At 40.6% G+C, this 11908-nt stretch overlaps 1 protein-coding gene across 1 annotated transcript in view; it reads right to left on the bottom strand.

Moving 5' to 3' along the window:
- Positions 1–11908, bottom strand: part of dna2 (DNA replication helicase/nuclease 2) — a 12890-nt gene extending 982 nt beyond the window's left edge. The window contains exons 1-24 of the mRNA XM_022193532.2: positions 11531–11908; positions 10259–10324; positions 8800–9691; positions 8110–8218; positions 7670–7819; positions 7102–7285; positions 6597–6745; positions 6226–6348; positions 5824–6070; positions 5623–5737; positions 5224–5380; positions 4929–5120; positions 4531–4758; positions 3321–3434; positions 3116–3225; positions 2829–2938; positions 2582–2710; positions 2156–2248; positions 1864–2057; positions 1688–1777; positions 1249–1462; positions 755–844; positions 422–607; positions 179–325 (exon numbers count right to left, since the gene is read on the bottom strand). Coding sequence (XP_022049224.2) covers positions 179–325; positions 422–607; positions 755–844; positions 1249–1462; positions 1688–1777; positions 1864–2057; positions 2156–2248; positions 2582–2710; positions 2829–2938; positions 3116–3225; positions 3321–3434; positions 4531–4758; positions 4929–5120; positions 5224–5380; positions 5623–5737; positions 5824–6070; positions 6226–6348; positions 6597–6745; positions 7102–7285; positions 7670–7819; positions 8110–8218; positions 8800–9691; positions 10259–10324; positions 11531–11560 — 4119 coding nt within the window. The 5' untranslated portion in view covers positions 11561–11908. The remainder of the gene's footprint in view (positions 1–178; positions 326–421; positions 608–754; positions 845–1248; positions 1463–1687; positions 1778–1863; positions 2058–2155; positions 2249–2581; positions 2711–2828; positions 2939–3115; positions 3226–3320; positions 3435–4530; positions 4759–4928; positions 5121–5223; positions 5381–5622; positions 5738–5823; positions 6071–6225; positions 6349–6596; positions 6746–7101; positions 7286–7669; positions 7820–8109; positions 8219–8799; positions 9692–10258; positions 10325–11530) is intronic.

Raw genomic sequence — 11908 nt, 5'->3', positions numbered from 1 at the left:
ACTGATTGTTCAGGGACATTGGTGACTTGCTGTTAAACAAATGTAGGTTTTGATTAAGCTACACCAACTTTGCATAACATTATTAGAATTAATCATAACAGTGCCCCTACTAGAGAATAATTTGTCTTAAAAATGAAGAAAAATTTAGTAGAACTATCAAGATCATTTCTTAGGATATCATGTTCTCCTGCTGGAGATGGTTGAGTAGTTTCTCCACCGGTGTGTAGCGGCGTAGTGTTGTGGCAGAACCCACCATCAGCAGCTTGTGTTTAGCTCTGGTGATGGCTACATTCAGGCGACGCCAGTCCTTTAACAGCTCCCCTAACTTTGAATGGAAAGGCAGGAGAGAATCAGCTAGAACCACTCAGGCCTAAAGAAAAATGTGCACAATAATGATTGAAAAGGGGAGAGAAACACTTACGCTTCCTTCCTCTGCAGTGCTCCTGACAAAAGAAAGAACAATCAGACTTTTGTCCCTTCCTTGGTACCTGTCCACTGTGTTCACCTCAACACCGGTGAAAGCAGAGGACTGCAGCAGAGATGAGATTGTCTTTAACTGCTGCCTGTAGGGGGCGATAACTCCCACATCACTGGGCTTACACCCTGCCTAAAAATAAGAAAAATAAACATGTCAATATGATTGCACACTACACTGATGATCTAACTTTCATACCCAAATTCCATTTTTTTAAATACTGTAACAAAATTGGATTTCATTTTGTCTCAAATACTGTCAGTTTAAAGCTTGATGCACCTTTATCAGAAGTGAAAGCAGCATGTGTATGAGGGCAGCTTCAGTGCGGTTGCTTATTCCTCCCCGTTCCACCGACTCCAGTGCAGGCACCTGAAGGAACCAGTGAAGAGAAAACACAATTAAGACCAATGCACCTCCACGTTCTCTTGCAAACAGTGTTCCACATGCACCAAGTCTGTCATACATGCATTTATTTATAAGGTATATTTGTAAATAGACTGTTTTGCACTATTTCTTAAGGTTTTCTTGCACTGAAAAGGAGATGCTTTCCTATTGCGTTATACACTGTATAATGACAATAAAGCATATTCTATTCTTCTATCAGACTAAACCAGATGAAAAGCCCAGTCTCCAGTAAAGCAATCTTATTTAATCAGACCACTTTCTTCAACAGTTACAGCAGCTGCTTCGGTTATTTGACCTTCATCTTAAATTGAACAAGTTGTAGCTCAACACAATTAAAAAATCTGAAGTGCCCTCTGTATTTTACCAACCATTGAACAATCCAGGAAGCAAACCGGGTTGCTAGGCAACAGTGTGGCCTGTAACCAAGACAGGTCATGCTGTGGTTGCATCTGCGAGTAGGAGCTAAGCTCTGATTGGACAGTGAGCAGGAAGGGCAGAGTGAGCAGGGCCAGGGCTGTCCTCTCTGATCCACACTCAAGTCGGCCGTCGTACATCAGAGAGTTACTGAGAGACATGATCTGCCTGAAACAATAGAGCACAAACTACTATCAGAGAGTGGGTTTACTTTAATTTGTACAAACTGCTCTTACTAAGCTGTGTTGCAGCTGTAAAATGAACAGAATAAAGTTTTCTGTGTGATTTCATAGGAAGACAGAGCAGCTGTAAATTCAGACTTTATTCATTTCAGGATTATAAAACCAGATTACTGGAACGTAAAGTGTTTAAGTGTTCAGTCTGTTGGTTCACCTGTTCATCCTGTACTGTACATTGAGTTGGACCACTGCCTCTTTATGGAGCTCTAGTCGCTTAAATAAACTTTCATCCATACCGCGTGACCTGATGAGAAAAGAGAAGAAAAAAAGACTTTGATAAATGTTGAACCTTGGCAGCTACATCATCAACACACATCACAGATGCTCAACCTGGCTTCTTGGTTTTGTACTATTGGTGGCAGCTGTTGATGGTCTCCAACCAGGACAAATCGTTTGGCGTAGAACAGCGGTCCCAGACAGACAGGCTGACTGATCTGCGACGCCTCGTCGACGATGCAGAAATCAAACCGGCGATGTGTGAAAATGGGATGCTTGATGCCCATACAGGTGGTTGCCACTACCAGCTAGAAAGAGACCCAAGAAGAGCATTAATAATAAAAAAAAATCTTATTGTATGCAAACGTGGGAAAGGTTTTGAAGAAAATACACACTAACTGCTCACCTCTTTGCTATAAAGCTGCTCCAGCTCTGACAGAGTGTGAACACCGTTCTTCCTCACACTTTCCTCTGTGTATGGCAGGATGTCTGGATGAACCTGGAGATAGCAGAAGAAAAAAAACAAACAGAGCAAATCATGAGGAGAACACTGTAAAACAAGAACAAGAGATCTAGACATTTGTACTTTCACATGCTCTCCTGATATTTAAAACTAAATTATTTCATAACCCAGATATCACTACTTTTATTCATTACTGAACAACTTCATCCACAGTGCTTCAGTACAAATAAACGTGAGAATGAAGTAGGTAGCGTTTTAACTGCAGATATCTTAACCAAAATACAAATTCTATTGCTTTGAAACAAGTTTGGCAAGTCAAGACCTCCCTGTCATCCAAACACACAATAACACACGTCAACCGTAGTTCACCTTCTGCCCCTGCCCCAGACGCAGAAAACCGACTCTGAAACGTTTGAGCTTCAGCAGGATGTTGTCAACAGCAGAGTGGGTGTAGCTGGTCAGCAGCACACTAAAGCCACATGCATGCAGGATACGAACCTAAGAAACGTGAAGAAGAGAGGAAGAGAAAGACAGAAAGAATGGTTTGGCCTTACAGGGAGTAAATAATGTTGGTTTATGGTTCAGGTAGGTTTATAGATGATAATCTGGGGGTTACCAGGGTGCAGATTGTTGTGGTTTTGCCAGTGCCAGGCATGCCGACAATCAGCGTGTAGTCTTTAGATAATAACACCTTCTTCATGGCCTGCTTCTGTGGTTTGTTGAGACCTACATAAACAAAATACACACAAATGCATGTAGTGACTAAATGTGTGCTCATCAACACAAGCAACATATGAGAAAATAACAGACAAGATGTGAAAAATGGCACGTGTGCATTGTCCTCACGAAGGGATGAAGCAAAGACCACAAGACAAGCAGAGTCAAAAAACGTAGTTGTGTCACCTTTGAGGATGTTGGCTACTGTGTCCTTGGCCTCTCTGGGCAGAACAGAACTGAGGTTTGAGATAAACTCTGGAGAACGAAGATCAACAACCAACTCCCTGAGACGATCGCTGCACAGAGAGACATTCTAGTCAATAAGACCTTAAAATCCTTTCAGACGCTTTTTCATAAATCTCCTACACGCACCTCATGGCACTGTACCTACCTGTCCTGACAGTTTTCCATCAGTCTTGACACATTGGTGAGATGAGTGCTGAGTCCCACCACGCCTTCATCACTATCCACTCGAAACAACACGCCGCTGTACTTTGACAGGTCCCTGGGAAACACATTAAATAACTAAGTAGGTGTGAATCAGGTAAGTAACTTATTTGCTCAGTAAATGGCTGAACAAAACACAGGTAATTTACTGTCCTATAGTTAAAGTACAGTGGTCCCTGGAGTATCGCAGCAGTTACGTTCCAGAGCCCCCCCCCCCCAAGACTAAAATTCATGAAGTAGTGACCATATTTTATAATTCATAGATATATTTAAAGGCTTCAGAAACCCTCTCCACACACTGCACAACAACACCACACGCAGCAATCAGACGACAATGGACACAGCGAGAAGCTGAACGCTGCTACACATCGGAGACAGAGGAGACTGATGCTACGGTCACTGAGCCAATCAGAGCCCAGTGCTGCACGCTACACATTTTATTTCGATTAAATATTCTTTTAATATATTTTTAATATTGATTTCATTTTTTAGGCTAGAAAATGCTTATTTTACCACAAAATAATAAAATAATGTCGCGATCACAGAGCCGGTTGCTATGATTGAACTGTTGTGCTGCAATGCACCATGGGAGTTCGGAGTGTTGAGGTTTAAATGCCATTATTGTGGTTTCTATTAGTTTTACAGTGTCATTAGTGTAATAACACTTAAATATTTCTCTCAAGGACCTGTAAGCATCACCGTCTTCGCTTTGTTAGCTAAAACTTCTAGAGATCGCAGTTAACACGTTATCATTTCCATTAATAACAAAAGAAAGACTGACTATAAGGACTGTAAAGCTATTTATTTTGTTTTTGTGGTTTACTCAGCCGAGATAATTTTAGTGTTATGCTGTCAGGACCGTGAGAGTGAAGCATAGTGTGTTTGATGTTTTTCTGCCATATTTTATATAGCATTGTTGTCCGTATATGTCATAATAAAGGCATCCGCCAGCTGCAGAGTGGATTAAAGGCAGACATCCTTTCTCAGGTGCCATTCTTCAACGTATATCACAAAATCCTGCAATATATTAAAAATTTTGGGATACCAAATGCAATTTAAAAATCCACAATACAGTGAGACTGCGAAAAGTGAACCATGATATGGTGAGGGACCACTGTACTCAGAAAGGAAGATTGATTTGCAGTTATTCCCACCTGTCCAGAGTGCAGCTGATCACTTTCTTGCTGACCTCACACAGGTATCCTGTTGCCAAGCCAACGAGGCGACCTTCCTGATCGCTAACAACAATCCGATCCCCACTAGCCAAACCCTGCTGTGAAGCAACACCACTGCGCTGGAAACGGTGGAGGAAAACACCTTCAGACTGCATAGTCACTGGAGCACTGAGCTGCAGATTCCCCACACAGCTTCCATTCTTCTCACTGGAAACACAAGTCAGAATTAAATACTTTAAAATATTTTATACAGTGTCAAGTTCCTGCCCTAAAAATAGAGTCTGAATGAGTGCTTTACTGCAAATGCTCCATACTCTGACAATAATAAGTACAACATTCAGACCATCAGTGTCTATGCTTGAGAGTCAGTTTTGTACCTTTCTTGAACTGTCTGAAGCCATACACGCTTTCGGCTGTTCTTGGTCTCCATAGGAGCAGCCTCCAGGCAGCAGAGCAGCAGCCAATGGGAAAAATAGTTCAGATGTGGCGGAGTCAGATGACCAGTCTCTTGCTGCAGAAAGTCTTGTACAACATCCTCACTGACATCTGCTGAGCTGGGATCCACAGCTCTGAACCAAAGGACACATGTGTCTGATACACAGCTGGAAACTTTCAGAAAAAGTCTGATGCTTGAGATTTCCATGACCACAAAATGTGTTTGAAAAGGTTTACCTCTCATATAAAGCACAGTTTCTCTTCTGAGGACAATACTGGCAGGTTTGTCTGTTCGTCAGGATGTCAGGGAGTCTAGTGAGGCGGCTCCGCTCTGCTTCTTGCTCCACACAGTTATGAATGTGATGGACCAAAGTGTTCCTCAGCTTTAGCAGCTCTGACATGAACAGAAAGAGTTTTAGCAATAAGAATGATGGAGGTAGTAATGCCGTAAAAGGCTTTTTTGGTCACTGAACCATCATGTTGTGGTCAGGCACACATGATTCAGCACTTTTTATATTCATTAAATTATGTTTTATGGAATTTTAAAATCTGCTAAGATTTTCCACATACACATTTAAAAAAGTAAGACTGACAAATGATTGATTACAGCTGGTGTTGGGCAGGTTACATGCGTACCTCTGCGGTCCATGTGGTTGGCTACTACAGGGTGCATGTTGCCAGTCTTGAGGTAAAGCAGAAAGCCGGTTTCAGGATTGTATCTCTCGAGGCTCATCAGGGTGTACAGGATCACCTAGGCACAGAAACACCCCTTTACTTAAATAAAACTTCACTTCCTCTTCATCCACCGCTCTACATACATGTCGATGGCCCACCAACCTGACTGCGATGTTCTATCGAGTTTGACTCCTTTCCAGTCTTCAGCTCCAAGGGGACGATCTTTTCCTCTGGAGTTCTGTGGCCGCCAGTTCGTGGTCTCTGGATTCGAACCCGCGCTGTCACATCAATTTTCCCTTTCAGGCCAAATCTCGGAGACCAGACGTTCTCCTCTATGTCTGCCAGCTCTGTTACCGTGACAACAGTTGCAGAGTCCTGACAATTGCTTGGACCTCTGCTGTTGCTATGGCTGAGACCGGGAAGACAGAGAGTAATCAGCTCTTTAAAAGTTGGCGAAACACCAATTACACGGGTTTTAGGTCATTACCTTTTAAACTCTGGATAAGCTTTACACTGCATAGAAACAATCCTACTGAGCTAAAGAAGTTTTATGAATTTACATACATTTTAAGATTGATGGCTTTAGGTGCTGATGAGTTCAGATACTCATTTGCCCAGTGTTGTAGTGAAGGCAGATAATCATGCAGCTCCTGCTTCATCTCCTCCTGACTTACACCCAAACTGTACCTACGAACACATTGATAAAACACACATTTAACTGAGGAAGAAAAACCATACAAACAAATGAAAGACCACCCTTAAAGCGGATTCTTAATAGTATTTTACCATCATCATCTTCTAGAAATGCATTTCACAATGAACTGATCACTTTAACAATCCCTTCAAACATTTACTGCTTTGTTCAAGCACAGTATTTTGAAAAACTATTACTTGCATCATTACAGAAAGGTAAAGGTCTGCAGAATCAATCTTACATGTCTCCCAGGTACCGAGGACCGTGCAGTGCCTCGTCAGCCAGCTTAGACAGTTTCTCCAGAGAAAAATCTTTAGCTGTAGCTGCTCTCTGGAAGACTTCATGGACCATGGTGCCGTTCAGCATTTGCTTGGAACCGCCGTCAAAACTCTGCATCAAAGCAAACGGAAACAATGGAGACAGTAAACAATACAGCATTGTGTTTTTAAGGTATGTGACTTCAAAATAAGATGAACATTATGCAATATAAAGTGATTTAATGCACTAACATCAAACTATAGCCTCAGCGATTATTTAAGCAACAAACAAAAAAAATACACATTTAACTTGTAACTAAAGTTGGAATGTGTTTCAGAGCAACTGTACTTCATTATATTTGCATCTTTTGTACATTTTAGCATATTAAGGTCACACGTGGTTCTTAATTTCACATCTTATACACAGAAGAGTTTCTCGAAGCACCCCGACACTCACTTAAATGACACATTATCATTAAAGGCCTTTACCTTGAACATATCCCCCAGTACTGCACGCCTCATGCAGCGGATGGAGCTGGAGATGCTGGTACCTGAGATGAGGCTATCAGGTAGTAAAACCAGGAAGCCCTGTTCCCTGTCCACCAACCAGGATCCACCATCAGAGCAGCCCTCCAGATGTACCACATCACCACGACGAACAGGCGTCATCTCCCTGCAAACAGCCAATAAAAAAAAATCATTTTATGCGCATGTAAAGACAGATGTACACACACTAATGAAGCAACAACACAAGACACATTCGCTCATCAGCACAGACCATCAGAGAAGGTCATGAGACGAACACACATCATTCACTGTCCTCCAAAGTAAAACGACAACAGCGAACCCAAGCAAAGAACAGAAGCATAGAATTTCTGTACAGATTGTGACAGAATATATATTAATGGGACATTTTAATGATTACAGAATGAAAAGCTGAAACACTTCTAGGATTTCCACTGAAACTTACTGAAATTGGATTCAGCACAAAAAGCACATCATATATGAAATGAAAAGAAATTGTGAACAGGACAAATTTCCTGACACACAGCATTACCATCCATCTTTGAGCAGACACGTCTCAGTCGGCTGTAGAGACTTGGAGCATGAGATGGTCAGTGTTTTGTGACCTGGTCTTTCCTCAACATCCACAACCCAGTAGCGGTTGTTTGGGCCTCCAGAGAGAATCACGTGGTCTGGTACCTTACTGCAGGGACAGAAAAGACTCATACATTCAGTTACACATTCAGTTTAAAATAAAACATCAGAGACGGCATTAAAGTACCACGTTTCAGCTATAAATTGAGCAGGTTAACATAGAAATAACTAGCATTGGGTGACATAGTACCAGTCATTTCAAATTTAATGTACTTCAACTGTACATATATGCCCAGTGTGTCAGGAGCTGCTTCTTCTTTTTTGTTTCATGTCAAACTCTGATGCGACTTCATTAAGGCACTGTGTTCATGCCCTTTCTCCACAAACCCACTTTCTCACCGGGGTTTTTTATCTTTATCCTCTGTTGCACGATCTTCATTATGTTCCATCTGCTCTGCAAACCAGCCCTCATCCAACACCTCTTCTATGGGACATGCAGACGTCGTTGCTGTGTTTTCGGTATAAAATCAAAAGCAACACAAAAAGGCAAGTTAGCAAGATCTGAAACCAAATAGAATCAAAGTGTGATGTACTGACGAAACACGAGAATATGACAGTGAATACTGTGAAACAGCTTAAATCGTTTTTTTTTGTTTTCTCCTTTAGCACAACATTTATGCAAAGTGACTGACCACACATAAAAGGGTCGTGTAGCAATTTTTGAATTCCACGTCATTACATGGAAAAATGTGTTCAAGAAGGGCAAAGAAGAGCTTTGACATGGAAGACTGATTAATTCTAGTTATTCTTAAAGCGAACGCTGATATCAGTACAACATACTACAGAAAAACGGTAACAATACATCAAGAACCACAACATTTCTTAAAGAGGAAGAAAAATGATGAGCAGAACAAAGTACAAATTTGAATTTGTCAGTTTTATCTTGCAACACACACTAATGGTCACACTGTTTCGAAATAATCACAAATCTAGTTTAAATGCATTTTTTGTTATTTATCAGAAAATATGCAGCTTTGGTAAAACTAATCACAATAAGTAGAGAAGATCATTGAAATGTTGTATCTGTACCTCCTGCAGCTTCGTCCCTGTTTCCATCTGACACTGGTGTAGTTTCTTTTTCATTTAGGTCATCCTCTCCGTCTTTTGGTGCAGGTGTAAGAGTTTGTGCTCTGGGTTGATGCACATCAGCAGTAAGACCATCAGTGTCCTTGTCCAGACCAATGTGTAGATATCCTTTAGTTTTTACCTCAGATACTTTCTGCTCTGTTATCATGGTAAAACGAGAATCTTTCTTGTCTTGTTCCTCCTCATGTTTTCTCTTTTCCCCTAAAGCCTGGCAAAAACCCGACGTCAGTGACACGGTTACATTCGTGTCGTCACTGAGGACCACTTCAGTGTCTCGGCAGTGAACTATCAACCTCTCAGACTGATCTACTGATTGGTCACTAAATAACTGTGGTATCTTTATGAGGTCAATCACAGCTCTGGTTCCTTTTACGCTGCTACCTGTGGGGTTGATCACGGTTGTTGTTGGTGGTGGATTAGTAGTTCTTGGTCTCTTGGCATGGTTTGACTCTTCCTTAGGGCTGAGGAGTCTTTTAATGGAGCCAGACCATCCATCTTCCCGTCTCCTTACACTCCGTCCTTTGGAGCGGGGACTGCGACAGATAGGGGATGCTTGGGCGAGCTTTGAGGAGAATGCCGCCTCTCTGCTGGGCTCCGGGCTCCATAGACCTGCCTCTCTGGTGGAAGGAGAGCAAGCAAGCCTGATCTGACTGTTGGGAGTTTCAGGCACAGAGAGGAGAAGATCTGGTGGGGAGGGAAGAAGGTTTTCAAGATCCCCAAGGACATTCCTCTTCAACGGGGAATAGGGTCTGAACAGAGAGCTTCCAACATCTTTGATCTGGGGTTCATTCTTGGTTTGTGTAGAGCCAGTAACTTTTGGGGAAGATGAAAAGTCCTGCAAGCAACAAATTAGTATTTGAATACAAAACTTAAAGCAGATATTAGTAAGTAACTAAAGCAAATATTAGTAAGTAATCATTTGTGTACATCAGGGAGAAATACAATTGAATAACAGGAGAACAGAGAAAAAGAAAAAAACTGCAGGTATATAATTTATCTGCAGTTTTATGCATTCATCTCACACTCTGAAAATGTGTCTTTTTTGTCATTTCACTCATCTCTCCAAGTGGATATGTACAATCCTACAGACATGTAAGGTCTTGCTGTAGAAAAACAACAATAAAATGACACTTGATAGATGTAAAATGAACTGTGCTGAGTTGTTTTCAGTCTTTACCTAATCTTAAAGGCTGTAGTACAAAGATTTACAGTTACAAAAGTGCTAGTTGTTTTAACCTAAAATTTTTGAAAGCTAAAATGCATTTGAATGTATGATTAATCACAATATGCACATTGCCCTAAATTATCTCAATAATAGCAGAAGCAATAATATTTAGACTCCGACATCCCTGTAAAGGCCACAAAGACACTGGGACCAAAAAATGTACAGTTTACCCACTACCTTTTGGTTTTTGGAGGAAAGGAAGGACAAGATGTTCTTCTGCTGTCCAAGTTTCCCTTCAGATACCTGACAGAAACCACAAAAACAAAAATGTACCAACATGTCAGAGGTACCATTTGTTTGTTGTCTGAGAGAAAACACTATGCTCAACAGATCATCTTCTTTCAAAGGTCGAAACGTTTAACATTTCAGTAAAGGACTGAGTGAATAAACTTTATTGTATATTAGCAGTTTGGCCTCTAGTTGCACTGCTGCACACATACGTCAAATAATTACCTGACGAGCCACTGACAACTATAGTTATGCGAAAGTCACATATCAAGGTGAGAATATCAGTAATCCGCTGAAAATCTTACTTCTGTGAAAGCCATGCCATGTAGAAGTAAATGTATTAAAAACACTTTCATCTAGAAAAATAAAAGTGGCTGGATTTGAAGAAGTGAATGCAGCCTATCAATATATTACTGAAGCCTTCACAAATTTGCTTCAATCTAGCAAAAAAAAAAAAAAATCCAAGCTTTGCAACACTAAATTTGAACCTCAACATTTTTGTTCACTTATGTGTTTATTTAACATTTGAGTTTCAATCTTTCAAAATCTTTTCTTTTTTATTTTCAAAATATGGCACGTTTTCCCCCTAGATCGTTAATTTGGTAAAAGGAATAGTTAGTAAAATAACTCAAATGGATTTTTAAAATATATATATAACTTCAATGATGTATGATTAACAGTTTCCCCATTATAAAAATGGATCTAATTTTGAAGGATGCAAAAAAAATAAAAAATCAGTGATACTGCTAACTCCATCCAGTGTTGAAGGTGTAAGAGATGTTGATAACAGCTGCAGAAAATCTTGATCCGAAAACAAATAATTCAGTGAGAACTTGTGCATTTAAATATGTAAATGTGTGCAAAACTGGGACTGAGGAAACACTATCATAAATAAAAACAATTCAGAAACACCAGAGACTGCAAAAGCAAAATTTCATACAAGCAGAATAACAGAATAACAAAAAGACTGTGATAAGACAGATAGAATACAATAAAATCTAAATTAAAGGCCACCTAAGACTCCATGATCTATTACAGCTTTGCCCAGGAAAAGAAAAGACAGAAAAATTAAAGACTACCGCACAGGTGGGTTCAGAAGAAATGAATTCGGTAGTGTAACAACCAATGCAATCAGTCAGACATGAAGGAAACAAAGAGAAAACAAAACGATGGCAGGTGTCAAATTTTAACGGTTACTGTTGTTACTTAACGACATCTTACCTTGGATTTCTTCATTTTCATCCTGTTCATGATGACTGTTGTTAAGCAGCAGCCCGACGTTCGTATTAAATTGTTATTCGACCAGAAAAGTTGATCGAGCTGCTTGTTATCAGTGAGTTTTCAGGTTAAGCTAACCTGAGCAGCTCCAGCTAACGTTACATCTGCATCTCCGGAACCAGGAGACCGTCAACCGTCTGAGCAAGTGACAGACAGCGGTTCTGTTTTTATAAGCAAAGCTACAACAGCGGTTGAGCTCCGGGAATTATCCTTTCGACGGTAGTTCCCATGTTTACGCTATTTCTTTCAGTGTTTTGTTCAAGACAAACCGCGGCGCCAAATTTTCAGCTTCGCGCAACGGAAATGACGTCAGCGCAGTTC

The sequence above is a fragment of the Acanthochromis polyacanthus genome, chromosome 2, assembly GCF_021347895.1.
Source record: "Acanthochromis polyacanthus isolate Apoly-LR-REF ecotype Palm Island chromosome 2, KAUST_Apoly_ChrSc, whole genome shotgun sequence".
Lineage (NCBI taxonomy): Eukaryota > Metazoa > Chordata > Actinopteri > Pomacentridae > Acanthochromis > Acanthochromis polyacanthus.
Note: the sequence above shows the minus strand (reverse complement) of the source record. Positions and strands in the feature narration are given on the sequence as shown.